The sequence below is a fragment of the Echinococcus granulosus genome (assembly GCF_000524195.1).
Source record: "Echinococcus granulosus chromosome Unknown EG_S00034, whole genome shotgun sequence".
In the NCBI taxonomy this organism is placed as follows: domain Eukaryota; kingdom Metazoa; phylum Platyhelminthes; class Cestoda; order Cyclophyllidea; family Taeniidae; genus Echinococcus; species Echinococcus granulosus.
In genome coordinates, this window is record NW_020170414.1 from 2,149 (window position 1) to 21,096 (window position 18,948).

Consider the following 18,948-nt stretch of genomic DNA (forward strand, 5'->3'; position numbering starts at 1 on the left):
GCGGTCAGCATTGTGACACGTGGAGGCTTGACTTGACTTATTTGTCTACCGTGTGAGGGAACGAAGAACGTACCATCATGAAGGACAAAAGGATTCCCGCAACGGCATATCCCAAGGCGACATGGTTGAAGAGGAGTATGCAAAAGATGACGAGGGCAGTCGACGCCGCTCCCATGCAGAGGCAGGCAGCCTGCCAGAAAAGCATGGCTGTGAAGCTGCGTCGGAGGCCTGTCATCGCGTAGAGTATTGGGAAGAAGAAGAGAACAGGACCCAACTTCATCGGCAGCACCTCGCACACCACCTTGGCCAGGAAATACATCGACGTGCAGTAGAATCCGCACGCACGTTCGTGTCTGAAGGCAAACAAACCACAACACTCTTTGCACATGCATTCGTGAGTAGATTGGAGGATGCTGATTGAGGAGCATACTTGAATCGAGCCTGGTCCCGAATAAAAATGTCCACGGCGTTGCCATTGAAGTAGGCCAACTCAAGGCAGACGAAGTAGAAGAGGCCGGTTCGATTTTGGATGCCCGCCTCACTTGAGAGATCCAATTGATAGTACACTGTTCCGAGGATGAGAGTGAAGATGGCCACTCCAATGAAGGGCACGGCGACTCCGTTAGGATTTCTAAACAAACGTGATGAGCAAATCAGGTGGCATGACATTGCTGTTCAACTTGACACGGCGTGACTGCAACGCACCTCAGTGTGTCGAGAAATCCACGGGAGGCGAGGACTCCGAACTGCTGATGCAGTGGTATCGGCTGGTACCACTTCTTGCCCCACTTCTCCACATCATAGTCTCCCCTCTCTCCACCCTCGTTTGGCGATTGCTCATCCCTTGTGCAGGTCACGAAAACGTCGTCAATGGATGTTGGATAGACTCTGGCAGTGTTCTGGATCTCTTCATCACACGACTGAGTCGCTTCCCTCTCTCCAGTCCTGAAATGCACAACTTCTTTTCAGTCCCACACCGCCACACGAGTTCTTGCAATCGCAGCATTGAAGGTGCGTTGGAATCGTGCATTTGAAGGGGCGCATCTCGTGGCAGTCAGTAGCATGCGGATGACAGAAACGTCAATATACAAACGATCATCGCAATTCGTTAATAGTGTGCGGATTACTCAGTCAACATTCTGATTACTGGTTTATTTGGATCATGGAACCTCGAGTGGTTTCCTGGGAGCAAAATTTGGGAGGAGGAGGAGGAGGAGGAGGAGGAGTTGGAAGAAGCAAGCAGACAGAAGCGATGTCAAGTGACCACGGAAAGACAAGCGACAGATTAACACCAGCACGTACTTGGGTTTGCTCGCGTTGATCATGAGTGGACTCAATTCAGCCTCGCTGCCGCTGATGCTGTGGAAGTGGGTGGAGGAGCATTCACGAGACATCTGCTTGGGTGGCTTTTGGAGACTACGCCACGTGAAGAAAATACCCCTCGCCTCGTTCATCCACCTTTCAAATAATACGTAGAGAGGAAGGAGTTGAGAATTTGGAATATTTCTCCGTCTTGTAAAGTTGTTGCAAGGATATTCAAAGTCTGAGAGACGTGATGGTAGTTCTGGTCCTACAGGCAGTCTGACACATTCTGCACTCTCGTCGCATGTGTGTGAAAGTAGCCGATTTGCCTACCTGACACCGATGTCACAAATACGTGACACATGTGCCTTCTCATATTATGAAAAGTGGTTGCATCTAGTCGTGGCCCGATCGAAAAACGGAGAAGGGACAGAAACCACACATTCGATGGTCTTTGAGGTGGGACTTGTGTGCCGTTAGCTTTGTGAATGATGGACACTTTTCACTCCGAACGCAATTATGTGAGTCAAAAATACGTCGATTGAGAAACACAATGTCGACAGGTAAAGCATGCGTAAGTTGAAAATAAAGTGGGTGACTTTACAACAACCAGCAACAGTCATCTGTTTACCTATCCTGCAGTGTGGAAGTTAAATCAGTCCAACATTGCCCTTTCCCGATCCTGACGCCCTGTGATCGCAAGGGTAAACAGCCACTGCGGCGCCAAGTTGGCAACACTCCTCTCTTTCCATACTGCATGCAAGCTGGCGCCGAGGTGTCAAGACGGTTGGAAAGAAAAAGTGAAACACTAATTCCACCATCCGCATGATTAGTGGAGGCAATCAGACGCCATGCCGCAAAGGAATTAACAGTGCCTTCCTACTTCAAGATTGACTTCATTTAGAACACTTCGAAATGGATACGCAACCTCAAGGGGTAAAAGATGGGAATCTGAGAGGAGGGGATGAATTCGGTGCATCTAATAGCAGGTAACGTGAGCCCCTAACGACGCCTTCATTGTGGCCTCGTGTTTGTTCGTTGCTCAAAAAAGCAAATGTTCAGCCAGTGATCGACTTAGGTGGGATAATGTTACTTTTTCATATTTTCATTGTCCTGCACTCACCTACCACGCAACGGATTGTCATGATCATTTCTATCGCCATCTCAGTCATATCTCACTGTTTTCACGCTTCTCTGCAAGACAAATCCTCACGGATGGAATGGACATCATTCCAACTTCCACCAACTACTCGCCATCCATTAGCTGATGCTCACACTAATGCTGACGCCAGGCTCTGTTTACTTTGAAGTGCAGTGGAAATCGGGAGAGAGCTGTCAAGGGTCTGGTAATTATGTGGGGCGGTGTCAACAATTTCACAAGTGGCAATTTTATGCCCCACCCTCAAGCACTGACACCTTTGATGATTAAACAGCCACCATGAAGTGCTAACCTCGCAACTGTTACCTCGCTATGGCTGCCTTTCGACTCCAATCCACTCAAAGACGACTGCAACGGTGAGGTTCAGCCTCCTGTCAAGTAAACATGCCTAAGACAACTGCCCTGTGCTTCCAACACACACGCATACACACACATACACACAATGACGGTCGCTTTCACTCCATAGTGCCAACCACTCTGCTACATCTGCCTGCCAAATTCAGCTAAGTCATTTCAACGCGCAACGTCAACCTTCGCTACTCATTCAAGCCAACTACAGCTAACAAACGGAAAACCTAGTCACTATTGTGCAAGGTATGAATAGGGGAAGAGTGAATGCTTACGAGGACCACTCCGTTGACGCCTCAAAAATGCGTTGAAGTTGTTGAATTCGTGCTGCACAAATTGACATGGGTTTTGAATCCTCCACGGCTGTATTAAAAGATGAAACACAGACCTCAACTTTGTAAATGAAGGGATTGAAGAAAAGAGGGCTCTACTAATGCGAAGACACAGTAGTCTATTTAGTTTGGCAAGTCCTTTCATTGTCTTGCAACTCCATTGTCAACAAAACCGTTGTCACTGCCACTTCTACAGCTACTGTTTTTCACGCAAACTGTTGGTACATTGAAACAAAATGCACAATCGAGGACACGGCAAGGCACCCAACTCATAGTTGACACATTGTCAGGCCAGTAATGCGGGAAAAAGGCCTCCACAACTGTCCAGGATGAGGTGCAATTGCTTGATGAGCGGCTCCACCACCTCATCCTCACAATTTTCCAATTTTGAAGATGATGCCATCTCCACACTTGTATGCCCCACAACTTCCTCTGAGGTGACTCAGACACCATATCGGTGAGAGCATTGGCGAAGCCCTTCCAAAGGAGCAACACTTCCACCTTCTTTGACCTGATGTCACGCCTGAAACGTCACATGAAAAACGACGCATGTCGCAGTCGACCGAAACTCTTTCTGATACGACACCCACTCATTCCCCACACTTTTAGTGCATCCACGACCTGCCTGCAGCACATTCTTCTCGCACTGGCTCGCCGTCTCCTTCTGCTGGTGGCAGACGATCTCTCGCCTTGGCAGGAAGGTCCTCGTGCAGCAGATCGATGAAGAAGTCCGCGGGATTCTCGCGTGAACTCACCTTGTAACCTGAAACCAAAATGCAAGTGAACCGTCAAACAAGTAGCATCTGTGAGGCTGTCCACATATTGTTCAAGATCTGCCGCAGGCATTCATGGACTGAGTGTGCTCCACAGGCACACAAAAGGTGTAATCGACTCGGATATCCTGAAAAGGAGGTGTTGAAAGGCTAATAGGTAGAAGAGTTGGCAGAAGGAACTGGAAACCAGCAAACTTGTTGCAGAAGCTGACGTGACCAATTGTGAATGGAGTCACGAAGACGCTATGATGCTACAGAAGGCTTAACCATTTTTCTTTCTCATTCCACTCCCATCGCCTTGCTTCTCAAGTCAGTGAAATTGTGATCGGGTAGTTTTACAAAGTAAACGACTTTACGACTGTATTGTGGAGTACCTCAGAGTACATTTAAAGTGCCCATTGAAGGCCTCGGTAACTGTAAATGGTCGTGTCTGAGTATGTGACATACGACTTCTTGTGTCTGTCAAATCAAGTGAGAACTATGACCCCAAGGCCACCAGTGGCGGCTGCTGCACCCATACGCAAATTTGAGAGAAAGGAACAACATGCCGCCTTGCTATCGAGTTAATGCAGTGAAGTCGATGTACTCTCAGCCGTCCGTAAAATCGGTACGATAAACAGAATTGGCAAATAAGCGCCGCTGAGTTGAGGGGGATATTGGTAAGTTCTCTCTACTGGCACGGATGGACCTACCCAAACTACCAAAGTATTTCAGTGGTGCACCATCCGCCACTGGTCCGTGGTAGATCGTTCGACCGTTGCAGAGAATGGTGAGCGAATCAACGAGCTTGTAGATGGACGAGTTGGGCTGATGAATCGAGGCGATAATTGTCTTCCCGTCAACTGTCAGTCTGCAGTAATGAGCAGGCAAAGCAATCAAGATACTAGCAACCAAAAGCCTGATTTGACGCAATGCTCTTCTTATACTGAGCCCATCAGAGGTGTTCGAAGCACCAAATAAATGCGTCGACCTGTGGATTTACTACGGGGACTGTTCCAGTCTGCCGTTATTCGGCTACCACGCAGCTCCTGCGCTCACTTTGACTACTCTCCTTCCACCTACTTTCGGACGTCTACACGTTGCATCTTCCCAGACCCTTAATTAGTGCATGGCACTGCGGACAGTAACTGCCATGCCATGTTGGTCTCTTCACCCTTCCAAATCACTGTCATTACAAAAGCGTGCCAGCTTATCTAAGTTACCAGTTCAAATGGGAAAACAACTCCTTTTTAGTTTTACGTGATTTCAATCACTAGTCGTCGATTCGTCAGTTCAATTGCATGCATTTCCACTTTGTGTTAAAAACACCTGGTACATTTTGACATTACGGCATTGCTGCAGCCTAATGCTGCGTAACAGCAGTTTCGTTGCAGTCAGAGTCTGGATTCATCAAATAATGTTGCAGTGTTTAGATCCACACTGAATCCACTTCCACTTTCCTTAACCACATGTTTTTAAAAAAACCAACAATGGCCTTCAACAGTTTTTATCAAGCCGACCCGTAACCACGCCTGTTGCATGCTTTTTTTCCCTTTCCCATATATTTCTACAGCAGCTTTGTTTGCCTGTTCATCCAACACGCACAGCACACGTCTTTGGGTCCAAAGCTTAGGAGGAATGACTACCCATTAACCTGTGATTTGACTCACAGATTCATTCACTCACAACCATAAACCATTTCAAATGCAAATTTCAACTCGTCTGAAATAAATTGGATAACCAAGCCGACATTGTGTACTACTAGGCTTTCAAATAGGTTACATTAATTTTATGCTAATCAAGGACTATAAGAGGTGATGAGCAGACTCACCGTTTGAGCAGTTTCATCAGCTTGGAGGCGGTGTGGGTGTCCAGACCAGTGGTCGGCTCATCAAGAAATATCACAGATGGGTCGGTTATCAATTCGATGCCAATGTTCGTCCGTTTCCTTTCACCACCAGAAATTCCACGCGTTATCTCCATACCAACCTGAAAATGCACATGAGAACTGCTATCAGGTGGAGGACATGTTTAAATCGCGGCATTCGACTCCTAACGACCTCTCTTGGAGGACTCCTTCTTTTGGAGACAGCAGGTCCACTGTCCGTGCATCCAAATGAGACCCTTCTACGGAGCGGGAGAATCGACATGGACGAGCAAGCCGAGTTACTATGATTCATCATTTATGTGTGTTACAGCATTTACCGCTTCAAGCCAGACGAATGTGTTTCATGCCATGCTAAGGTAGGTTATAATGTTGTGATCAGCTACGCAGTCGTCGAGGTTGTTAAGGTGCCAGCCCGTTAGGTGACGAGGAAGGGGAAAGTTCCCGCAAATCGTGTTAACCTTAGCGATCCCATAGGACCTGATTTGGTCCTTGAGGTGTTCCACCATTGCTAAGTTGAGACTCAGCTGTACACGATGTCGCTTCATACATTGACCACCACAAAAGGAATTGCAGTCGCAGTTAACTGGGCTGTATTTACAACAGCAACCTCTTATAATGTGTGAGTTAAGTGCGATAAAACTAGGTAATTAGTTGAACAATTATTTGGAGTGTTAGTTATGTGCTCGCCTCAACATTACCAGCAGCAGGCTGGTAATTTCTAGTGAAACAAGAAACTTGACTAATAATAAACATGAACGGCTATGAGACCTTGCTAGGAGTTACTAAATCCACTGTCTATCGGCCATTCTATTGCACTAAACTTTGCCATGAAAAGGGTACGCTAGTTTACTAACGTTCACCATGAAGGGCGCTTGTACCCATGGTCTTCCACCCCTATTATCCAAGTATTTACACATCTGAACATTGGCTTGGAGGATGTATTCAGGGGTTACTCGGGAGTTGCCCTTGTTCGATATGACAAGTGACTTTAACTCTTCGTAAAGTCTTTCATTCGGTCAAGTTAAGAAGAGCTTCAGCTTACCCGATTAGTTTATCCGTCGGCCTAACGACCTTTATGATAGTGAGCGCGAAGCACGATCAAAGAGTGACAAACAACTATTCATAAATTGCGAGCACTTTATTAAGCGCATATTTTAACCGAGTTCATGTAGAGCTTCGTACACGTTAAATTTGAGGACCAGATCCTGATAAAACGCGTTCATCAACTGAGTGGGATGACTTTCAATATCGTATGAGTTAAGTGGGGTTAAAGCACCCGTTGGTTTGCATTAAAACTAGCGCTGCTAAAAAAAAGTCGATAGCAAACATGCAAAAACGGCTCTTTCACGGATCTCACAAACGGTCATTGAAACTGCAGTTCATCAATTGTCTAGTTGCACCAAATTTACCCATAAAAAGACATCTTGGTTCCCAATAAACGCTCGTACCTGTGGCCTTTCACTTGAAACACCCGGTTATTCGCACGTCTAGGCACCTGCTCCCTACGCTTCTACTCAAGAGTAATTTGTAAACTAAGACCGAGCTACCAAGTTGGTGGTGGGAGATACATCCAACAGTTTAGTCACTTTACACATAATGCACAATTATTGTAAACCGAATGAGCTGAAAACCATCAAGATGAGGAGCAACAGATAAATGCAAATACAATCTGATTAAATGGAGTAGCGCCTCGAAGAAATTAGGAATTCATGCATGCTGTGGCTACTGCAAAATCAGAAATGACTTAGGCGCCGTAGTAGTAAAAAACTCTTGCTACGAAAAAATACAGTTGGTCTCAAAGGAGTCTTATTTACTCACTTTGACATCAGCGACAGAGTTAAGGCCCAATTTCGTTAGGAGAGCTGTCACACGGGATTCCCGCTCCTTGCGCGAGACCCAGGCAGGCAAGCGAAGGGCTGCTGAGAAGTAGAGATTTTCACGGACAGTAAGTGCTCCCACTGCAAAGTTGTTCTAAAAACAGATAAACGACCCTAAAAAGCATGAGTGAACCCAAAGGTGGAGCGATTTGCTGAAACCTGCAAGACCGTAGCACCTACAATTTGGTCTATAGTCAACTGCGACTGGTCATTTTTCTCAATAATAAAAATCCACCATTTCGTACTCTGAAATTACAAATGAAGGGCCACAAGAACTTCCTGGGTGATTTGTTAGTGATACACTGCGGCTAATTGCGTCAAATCCCATGCTGCGATTGAGTGTGACGATTTGAAGTATTTTTAGGATCACATCAGATTTCCCTTTGTGAGGTAGTTCTTACAAAAGACAGGGACCGAAAATGCGGCGTTTTGTTAAAATTTGTAGGGTTACGGCTCCCGGTTACTTGTAAATCCCCCTATATTTGTATGGTTACAGATCGTAGAGCCCACACATCATTTACGCATCCTACCATTTCAGTAAAATCACGCAAAATTATGCCATATGATTGTCTGTTTTGCAAATCAGGTAATTGCACCTAATTTAATGGTGTAATTCCACTATGAATTCAATTACTGATTTCCAAGGACCATTTTGGGTAACTTTGGTGGCGCTGAAAAAGATGTTAACGAATAAATTTACAGTTTGTGCAGTGCCAACAATCGTACCCGTTCTCACGCAACTCGTGCCAATCATATAATTAGTCAGAGTAAGCTGTTCAATGCTTTTCAATCGTTTCACAACGCCAAGGAAACAAACAGCAAAAGGGACTTGTGTCGTGTGATTAACCCAGTTAGTTTTGTGCGTTGGCTTTTACAAGAAAATTCAAAAGCTACTCTTCGTGAATAAAACAAGAGCAATATTTCCGTAGCAAACTTGATTCGCCATTATTCATTCAACGAGGAAGAATAGATAAGAGACATGGCAAGAAAACAATTCTAGTAGCAGCGTGTGGTCAAGCAAATCTTAGCTGCTATTAGTACTCTTGCGCGTAAAATAGGCTTATGCAAAAGCGTATGGATGATGAAAATAAGCACTTGCGATGGATCTCTACCAATTCAAGACGACACCTCACACCTGGCTGACATAGGCCGAAGTTCGTTTGAAGTTAGGCGGTCGATCTTTGCCGTTTATGAGAACCATCCCTGACACTAAGGAGGGATCACTGCGCCCGGCTAATACGTCTAAAAAGCTGGAGAAAATAGATGCTTACGAACGCTTATTTAAGCCTACTCAACTCAATAACGCTTGCTCTTACGTAGTTTTGCCACAACCCGTTGGTCCGATGATCACATTAATTCCAGGTTTCATAATTCCTCTAAAAAAAGTAGTACAATAATGAGTTGCTTTTATTGCACATTGGCCACACGAAAAGGGAATTAATGGCGGCAATATGTTCAAAACAAACGCCGAGTATTTGTTACGTAGACCACATAAAATCACACAATATACATTTGGAACTAATTTCAAAAAGTTTATAGGGCCTTAATGAAAAACTCTATTGAAGTGCCATTATGAGCGATTGCATGTCAATTCAAAAATACGACAAAATGCTAATCCAATTTACTGCATCAAGTCAGCACATAAACGGTAAATAAGTGTCAGAATAAATTAAGAGGGGAACCCCAACGTACGTCAAGTTATGCAAGATCTTCACATAACCAGATGGGTAAATGTAAAATTTGTAGGCCTTGGCAGAATATGACACATCATGGAACGATATATATTGCTCAATTTCGGTATTCACCATCAAACAAACTCACACAAGGAAGTGCTCAAACAAGCGCCGTAAGAGCAGAGCATTATAACAATGCGTTGAAAGTTAAAATTAATGCAAATCAAAAATCTTTTTAATTCATTATATACTATTTTATCTTATCTTTAAAAATCAGACTTAAATATTCGTTTTACCTGTGTTGTCTGTAATTCGCGACCTACTATTCCCTTTTAACTGCTCTTGCTCTATCAAACTACTCTGATAAATCCAAAGTATTTCATGATTAGGCTGATTTGCACTACACTGTTTTCAATTAACTTTCGTTTATTAGGATTTTCATATAATTAATTAGGCAGGACTCCTGTAAGTTTAGAAGTAGTATGTGGGACTTTGGATCCCATTCTCGGTGTACTTCAATATTTGTATGCTTTTTATTAGCAAGGTGATGTTCGCATTATTTCGCTTTTAATATTGACCGCAAATATTAATCCACTATCAGATATCAATTACTAACGCGTAATGCGATGGTTGTTTAACTCTCCGTTTTGGTGGGGGCCGGTTTTGAATTGACTATTTACCACGCCGAGTGGGTAGGCAATTGGGCCATGCCAGTAGCCCAAATGTGTTCTGTTTGTCAAATACGTATGTTCTGCCCAGGTATTGTCTTCTCTCGTCTTCAAGGGAGTCCCAGGGTGCTACATTGGTGACAGCGGAGAGTGAATCCGATCTTAAAAAACATCTGTTTTGATTTTCACTACTGGTTGATAAAGAGCGAGGCGGAAGAAGTATATGTTCTATGGATACTAAAATCGGCAATGATTCCAAACAGAAGGGCTCAAATTGACGTCTGCCGTCGGCAAATACTACAAATACTACAGCCCTGTGTTCTGCAGGAAAGCTATTAACAACTGAAGCGACACTGACCGTAAACTATCCGGAATAGTTTCGTTGCAGAGTTTTCCTACCGTACCTGCATAAAGTTGTCGATGTACTGAACGCAGGATACCTCTTTCACTTCTTTACTAGATTGATGGAGCCCGGATGGATATGACTGGGCAGCTCCGAAGTGGGAACAGACGCGAAGCCCTTCCCTCACTTACCTGTATTAAAGCCCTTCCTCCCTTGCACAATTGTGCTTTTAGATCATTGTTCCCACATCTATCGATGGACACGCATGATGGGCAGCACAATTCTCTGTCCCTGAATCTAGTTCTCAAATCGGACGAAACTCTAGATGCAGTTGAATTGCCAAGAGGGATCAGTGACGTTGAGGTCAAGTATCTTTTCAGTTACATGGAACTTTGATAACTGGAACGGCCAGCTCATGGGTATTCCTTTACAGCACCGACTACGTTGTAACGGCTGGCGCGGGTGGTTGGCCTTGATGATTGCCAGGGACGACACCAAAAAGAGGAGTGGAGCTATGTAATGCGATGGCTGTTCAACTCTCTGTTTCGGTGAAGGGTTGCTTTTGACTTGGTCATTGTACCACGCCGGGCGGGCAGGCCTTTGGGCCATGCCAGTAGCCTAAACGTCTTCTGTTTGTCGAATATATATTCTACCCGAGTATTGTGTCTTCTTTCATCTTCAGGGAAGTCTCGGGACCATAAATATATGTAATGCTTTTCACTGTATGCCTATGACGTATTATGTCTTGCAAAATTACCTATTAGTATGATTCGTAAATGCATACCCATTCGACAGCTTTTATTTCGTTGGACCATTGTTATGTATCTCCCAAAAGCGTTTCCCGAATTTCATTTCTGTTGAATCATACCTTGTTATTATCTTTTTTCAGTTCCATTATTTTCGACACTTGAAATCTGAGTGTATGTTTATTATTGGCGACATCCGATTGCCAACTCCACGTCTCAAATTTCGTTGTATTCAGAGGCCTTTACAATGTAGAATTCTTATTACTTCCTACTGAATTTGATACTTGGCATCTATGCTTAGACTTGCTGCCAAGGTAAGAAACAAATTTACTGTATTTTCGGCTCGTCTCCTCCATTTTCTCAACACTTAATTTTGTACTGTTTCTGGCAAATGGCTCTAACTTTCCAAGCTTCGTTTGCACCCTGAATGTTACAATAAAATTTGGGTGTTTTTCTCTTGACAAATATGCTAGTTTTGTACACGGGATCATTGCGGTCTTAAACCATGCTTCTAACTTTCAATTATTCCAGCGACAGCATCTCTGTGCGCTCATGGCCATAACCCCGACATTCCGATTCACAAGGTCATTTGGCTCACTCGAAACACCTGCTTTCTCCCCTGCTTAATCCCTAAATGCTGGCATCACCTCCTGCGACTAAGGTGGTTATTTATTAATTTAATACTCGGTGTTTAAGCGGAGGCCACGTTGCTACCCTTTTCAAATATTGGCAGTCATAATTATTTGGTTCTGGAAACAAACTTTATTGCCAAGGCAACACCTTGGGGAAGTGATTTCAGCCATTAATGAAGTTTTAACAAATTGATAGCTCAACTTAATGTGGTATATTTCTGGCTAAAAATGCTGCAAATGTAGTAAACAACACATGATCTATGCACATCCTTCTGAGGAATAAGTCATTTGTCTGTAATTTCAGTGTGCGAATAGTTTCGGATATATTTGAATGCAAAGTGCCCGTAAGTGTTTGCTAAGTCTTACGAACTCCCGAATTCATTGTGATCTTGGGTACTCCCTATTCGCCTTTAGTTTTCATTTATGGTTTATTGCATATGGCCTAGTCAGTCTTTTAGTGATCGACCCATGTCTCGATGTTTCCGTAATGATCAGCATCAGAAGAGCTTATGGAGGAAGTCAAATAACCCTTCTGGAGGCTCTTAAAACTACAGCCGTAGCTAAAGCTAATTAGGAATGCCTTCACATCACCATGTGAAATTCAGATTGCCTGTAAAACTAGCACTCATTCTTTAAATTTCTGACAAGTCCGGGTAAATTTGAGGCATATTTCGCATGAGAATAATTATGACAAGGTAAAGTAGGGACTGTTCTGCTTTAGCGTTGCCTTGATTACCGCCAGGCATCTTCAGCCCACCATCGCGTAAATCAACCCTATTCTACCATTTTTATTGGTTAATCCAACCCCACTTCTGAAGGCTTAATCCTAATTGGTCGCTTGCACTCTTAGACGTGTACATCTTTGTCATTGGCTACCCGGCAGCGAATTAAATCCGAGTTCTTTCAAAATACGGACCAACCACTTCACGGTTAAATTTCCAGCCAAGTATCATCTACAGCCCTCCTTTCACGTGGCCACTCTTCTGAAACACCATCGTCCTTGTCCGTTTTCCAGTTCACCATCGCTCACTCCACCTACTCCTACTTATGCGTACGGGCACTGAGGTGGATTTTTTGCCGGTTGTACGGCTCTAACAGCATGGCAAGTCAGATTTGACCTGAAAAATCAATGCTAGGACTGTCAAAGTTAAGGTACCACCTGTAACGTTTCATTCGCCGTAAAATGACACGATTTGTTGCGCTATGCTCCACCGGTCCATTGACCGTTCTAGCCCTGCATTCATTGCATTTCGTTCCGTGTTACTTTACCCTTTGACTGTAACATTCAGCTTTGTGGTCAGAGCTTTCAACAACCACCAGCCCCACTGAAGCAGTTTTGAATACGTGATTCGAAGGTCTGGGTTAAATGAACTCCAACTTTTCCTTGTTAAACCAATAGCGTTAGGAGAATATTTTTACTGTTTTCGCACACCTGCCTTAACACCCCTTCTGGCATCACATTTTGCGAGAAGCTTGGATGGCTGTCTGTCTTAGTGAAGTTCTAAATCTGTCAACCCATTACGCAACAGAGCGCAAACCAATCTCATCTTCAGCCTCATAAAGCTCAAAGTCCACTTAACTGCATACAAACCCTCCCAATTCGACGCATTGTTGAGACAACCCACATCTTCTAAAACACAATCTTATTCAGGAGTTAATGTTACACCTATTGCGGGGAGAGTGGGGAAGAATGTACAACAGAGGCGGTGGCGGAAGTAGTTACGGGAAATACACTGTTGAGAGGGGTGGATAGGATTGATTGCTTGTAAACGCAGAGACAAAGCAATCGTCAAGTATTTACACTCACACACCAGGATCATCATCATTGTCATTGACGTCAGTCATCCAACACTCCTCGACTCCACTCGAGCCTGAAGGAGCTGCAGATGTTTAATACGGTCACATATCTTTATTGCGGGACCCATTTTTATTCCAACACCGGTGAGAAGACTCATACTCTTCAGTAGCAGCAGAGAGGTGCCGTCAATGTCCTGATGTCGGAACGCCTCCGCTTCCTTCTCAAAGCCTCCCTGTTCACGCAGCCAGTCAGCTACGTGGTCTACCGTCCAGAGACGAACATCTTCCGGACGACCACTGTCTGTTTGGAGAAGAGGCATCTCAGACGCAGGTGGGTCATGATGCGGTGTGCCCAAATTGGGTGGCATACTATCATCCTCCTCTGCATCCTCCCTCTCCTCCCCGTTTTTCTCCCCTTCTTCCATCGGTAGGGGTCCTGGAAGATCTGCAGTAGTGAGAGTAGAGACTGGCTTGGCGGACGCCTTTGTTTCGGACTCCTTTATCGGTATGGGTACATTCGAGTTCTCTGGGACAGTAACTCTAAAATCATGTAAGGGGGGAATCATTCACTCCGCAAGCGGCCGAGTTGTAAGTGGCTCCAAACTCCTCATCTCTAAACTTAATCTTTTTTTCAAACCAATTATTCTGCATTTCTTTCAAGTTTTAAGCACAACTACTGAAAAAAAATCCTTAACACTCCACCAAGTCAAACATGAGGCGTTTTTGTCCTCTCTGGCACTAGCGGCGACCAAAATTTCATGTGAGAGCTTGCTTCTTCCTTGTTACAACTCCTGCGTAGAAAGTTTGAGTGCAAATACAGAAATCTGCGACTAAACCAAGAATTTGTAACCACAGTTGAGTCAACCTGTGGATCACACAAACAAGACGCAGGATTCACTGTATAGTTCACAAACCTCTTTGTTGTACCTCCCACTTTGTGTGAACCGTGGCTAACCCTAAGCTGGGACCTTAATTGACGATGGACAGAAGGGAGCCTCCAATCTCGACTCCTTTGTCACGTCCGGATCATGACGACCATGGTGGTATTATTTGAAACTCTGTTGTGCTTGAGGTGGCTAGGCGCAGCGTTTATACGTACCCAGTCGGTTCAGCTAACAAGGGATCCACAGAACCAGCTGTGGTCGTCATCATTGCTGTAGTGGAAGGCTGATTTGGCTTGGAATTCATCGAAGACGTGCTCATAACACCTTCCGACGTTGAAATGGCTAGGGAAGATACTCCCAAATCAGCCGAAGATGGTGTAGACACTGGAGCAGAGCTGGAGACATTTCCAACGTGGACACAGTAGCCTTCAGCCTGACATCCAGAGCAAACCCACGGAGTCGTTTGATTTGCACTCTTCTCTGGCACAACTGGACTGTGGCAATTGCCATGGAAGCCCTTGTCACATGCTTCGCATATCAAGATCACATTCTAGAAGGGCACACGTAAAAATAAACTTTTTTAGCCTTTAATACATAGTTATTTTCACAATTCGAGTGCGTATTCATGTGATCATCGCCTGCACAAGATAATAAAACAACACTCGTAATTACCGGGTCAAAGGCCTGACAACCCCGTTCGGGGTGGCGTGACCATCAGCCGCCAGGATGAAAAACCGACATCTAAGGTCTACTAAGCAGATGGCCAGACAACTCTTCCGCAAAATAAGGGGATTGAAACCGAGTTGAATCATCAAACCCTCTTAATAATGAATGATGGCACCGCATTGAGGGTGCGTTGGAGGAACTGCAATCGGGAGTAGATAGACAAAAAAACTCACCTCTGCTTCCTTGTTTTTGCAGACACTGCAGGATTTGCAGTCAGCACATTGCCAAACGCCGTGTCTTGCACGCCGAGTAACTTCTGGCCAAAAGTCGAGGCATTTGGGATGGGCTAAAATGACAAGGGGGTAAAAAGAGAGACTGATTTAGTAGACACACACGTTCACACAAGAAAAGAGAAGAACATGGACTGCAGAGTGGGAGTCAAACGTTCCAACAGCAAAAAAACCCGTTCCAAATGCTAACATTACCTCGGCCCCGAACACTGAGATCCAACGGGACGCTACACTCCTCCCCATGCCCAGCTAGTACCGGTCTACTCTGTTGTGATGGGGACCCCGCAAATTGTTGACCCTGGGCAAAGATGCTCCACAAATTGGTCTCTAGAGGAACAGGTCCACGCTGCAAATACTGCTGAAGGCTCGTTAAAACCACCCGAATGTCGTAAACAATTGTGCTGAGAGCTACATCACTGAGTGGATCGGTGAGAAACCTTGCCGAAGGTGAACTGTCCATCCATGAGAGGAAGTAGTTATCCACCCTTAGGGAGCGTTTTGAGCTGCGTAGATATGGGAGTTGGTTCAAGGCTATGCTTCTCCCTTCACTTTCAGCAAAGCAAGCAAACACGACTGGGAGTGAGGGATGACTTACCAGCTTCGTTTTTGCAACAGCAAGGCGTGCAGACAGACTAAACACCTTTGGTGGTTATTTTTAACACTGTGCTTAATCACGAACCCCTTCTGTGTTTTGACGAGGATATGATCCAAAATAACTAGAAACCGGTTGCCCCCAGCACGTTCGCTGAGTGAGAGGAGTCTTTTGCTGTTCTCGTACAACGCTGGAGGAGGTATGGGAGGATCAGGCGGTAAAGTGTAGTGCAACTCGTACTCCATGACAACCTTCTGATTGTGTTGTGGAAGTTTATGCATAGGAAACAACTTCAGGGTGTTCCACAGATGCATCGCTCGCAGTTCCGCGCCAGATCGGATACACAAAATCTTCCCCAACAGATAGACCAGCGTGTAGGTCAGTTGGGAGACTGAGGAATGACCAAAAAAATTCGCACTCCAGAGGCACTCTTCAGCTGGACTACTCTCTGGGTGAAAGTAGCCAACTAGCCCATCAGTTGAAGGCCCTGGTGCCTGAAGTTTCCTTCGTCCCTGAGATAAGAGATGAGCTGAAGTGTTGATATTTAATGTTCGATTGCTTGGTATAGCCCCCTTTGGATACAAAGGCGTGCTATACGGATGAAATCGTTGAGTAGATGGCATTCTCGATTGGAGAATGTACAAGGAGTTTTTCACCTGAGGTGGGACACTAGCAGAACAAGCGGTGTACGCGTTGGGTGTGGATGCAGGGATACGAGACGGAGCAGGTGGAATTTTTGTCGACTGTTGTTGAGTCCACTGCACCGTTGGGGAGGGGGACACAGGCAGCGGCATGTGAGTTTGCCCACCCTCCCTCTGCCGTAAAAGCAAATCAAGTGCCTGTCTGTGATTCCGTTCTATGACGTTTATCAACTCCACTCGAGGGGAGGGCGCTAGCGCCTTTGTTTTCACGCCTGCAGGGATAATGGGCGCAGTGGATCGCGGTTTCTTTGCACCGTCAAAGGTGGAGGTCACCATGAACTGCTCCTGCCTCCCACTCATGTCCGACCTGCCCACCTTTCCAGCCATGCTTTTGTTGGCAAAACTGACATAACATGTAGACGACTGTGCGTTTTGTTCCAAGCCAAGCATTCGCTCTTTGATTCGTCTAATCACAGCCGTCGATCGATCAGGACAGATTCAAATTTTAAAGCGGATCGATATCCACTCCACATGTGTGTGTAGTGACAAGGCGGTCACATTGATTCAATCAGGGGGGCGGAGGCGAAATGGTGTGACGCTGGGAGGGCTGTGACAAGTCTGAGGTAACTACTAATCGATTTTTTTTATCGAAAAAATGATCTTGTGGGGGAAAAAAGAAACCAATATTTGCAATTAGTTTAAAAAAATGTTCAAAAAGCTTTTTATCAATGCTTTCCCCACCCTGAGTTAGTGATGTTCGAGTCATTTTTTCACCAGTAAATTGCGATCTGACTTTAAAATGTTTTAACATGACTTGCGGATAATCCGATCGTGTAAACAGCAAAACTCGTAACCTAGGCTGATCGTGATTCGTTCAACGTGATCTCCACCATACTGAATAATTGTTTTTTTTCGCCTAGTGTCCACATGTCCTATTGCCGTAATTAAAAAGTGAAATATTGCAAGGACACACGGATGTGTCAAGAGGATTTCAGGGTGTTTTTATGTAGTTATCACGTTGGTCAAACGCATCACGTGGTCTGTCTGATCAATAAAGAACAAGATTGGTTCACAGTTGAATGCGGGAGACATCAAGTGCGTACTAGAGCCCTCTCTACCATCACAGTTCACAAATACACACACACGCACAGACTACTTATCCACTGTCTGACTACCTAAACAAAAATTTACCTTTTAGTCCACAATCACCGCAGACTAGGAATTTGTCATTCCCGTTCTCCGACGCCTTTTGATGACAGCGACAACAGACATCAGTTTCAGCTGAAGTGGCCTCCTCAACCCTTTCCTTTTTAGGCGTCTCTGGGGCAGAAGTGGAACTGGAATTGGCGGCGCCGGCGTTTGCAGGAGTGGTGGATGTGACCGAAGTCTCTGTTACAACATCGGTAGAGATAGCAACGCCACCGGTGGTCCCCACAGTTGTGGTGAGAGCTACAGCAGGTGTTGGCATTGTAACCGTCCCTGCTGCTGCCGATACCGTGCTCGTATCAGGTTGGAAGGTGGTAGTCACCATCGTGTCAGGAGCCACAGCGAATACCGTTGGATTGTAGATTCCCGGGTACATCATCATGGCAGCTGGGGCACCAGTCGCACCCCCTGAAGAGGCAGGTGGTGGTGGTGGCGGTGCCAGAGAAAGAGTTGGCATCGGAGTTGCGGACACCATGACCGTCCCGTCCAATGGGACAAAGGTGGTCGTTGGTGCTGTCCCTGCAACCGTCTCGATCTTCAAACGCTAGATGCCAATATACGAATGGATAATTTTTAAAGGCGGTATCGAATTACTTAAGGTAATTTTGGGAGTTCTAGCGATGATTGCATTGTTTGAAGAATATACGCAAACACAAACGATGCACAGCGTGTTTGTGAGTGAATGAATGAATGAAGGAGAACCTGTGTTTACAGAACAAAGCGACCTTGAACCCAACTTGCCAAATGAATACTTCTCGCTCCCTATTGGTTGCTTGCATCAGGTAGTGGGGAAGAGTACTGAAGTTTACCAAAAAGTACCAGAAGTGTTACACTTGAGCTGTGCACATATAAATTTATGTTACAGCTTTCAACTAAGCTAAAGAAAAAATGTGGATTTAGTGGACAAAAAGTAGCTACACGAGCCAGTATGCCGTCTGTGAGCTGATTAGCGACGCTATGGTAAGGTCAGACACGAATCGGCCATAATTAAAGGTGCCAAAACATGCATTCATGCGTTTTTTACCAAAACATCGATGGAAATTTTAGATAGACGAGGCTGGAAGTTTCGAAAACAGTGTGTTATACGTTACCAAGGCTCTATAGGCAGCTCTTTTTATGCTTTTGAAGGTAAAAATTGGCCTAATTATGTGA

General features: G+C 45.0%; 2 protein-coding genes across 2 annotated transcripts in view; both read right to left on the bottom strand. All coding sequences in view use genetic code 11, as the record gives it.

Moving 5' to 3' along the window:
* Positions 1-9,466, bottom strand: part of EGR_04961 (ATP-binding cassette sub-family G member 2) — a gene marked incomplete at both ends in the record, with an annotated part of 10,161 nt that extends 695 nt beyond the window's left edge. Inside the window, 12 exons of the mRNA XM_024494210.1 lie at positions 74-353; positions 431-631; positions 706-945; positions 1,303-1,458; positions 3,085-3,172; positions 3,776-3,904; positions 4,607-4,764; positions 5,725-5,882; positions 7,600-7,752; positions 8,794-8,908; positions 8,975-9,034; positions 9,351-9,466. Coding sequence (XP_024351304.1) covers positions 74-353; positions 431-631; positions 706-945; positions 1,303-1,458; positions 3,085-3,172; positions 3,776-3,904; positions 4,607-4,764; positions 5,725-5,882; positions 7,600-7,752; positions 8,794-8,908; positions 8,975-9,034; positions 9,351-9,466 — 1,854 coding nt within the window. The remainder of the gene's footprint in view (positions 1-73; positions 354-430; positions 632-705; positions 946-1,302; positions 1,459-3,084; positions 3,173-3,775; positions 3,905-4,606; positions 4,765-5,724; positions 5,883-7,599; positions 7,753-8,793; positions 8,909-8,974; positions 9,035-9,350) is intronic.
* A 3,299-nt stretch (positions 9,467-12,765) lies between these two features.
* Positions 12,766-18,271, bottom strand: EGR_04962 (Histone acetyltransferase MYST4; the record flags this gene model as incomplete). Its single annotated transcript, XM_024494211.1, has 8 exons — positions 12,766-12,838; positions 13,528-13,600; positions 13,660-14,057; positions 14,617-14,951; positions 15,301-15,413; positions 15,553-15,860; positions 15,953-16,478; positions 17,782-18,271. 8 exons carry the CDS (start codon positions 18,269-18,271, stop codon positions 12,766-12,768), a joined length of 2,316 nt encoding a protein of 771 aa, XP_024351305.1.
* Between the last annotated feature and the right edge of the window lie 677 nt (positions 18,272-18,948).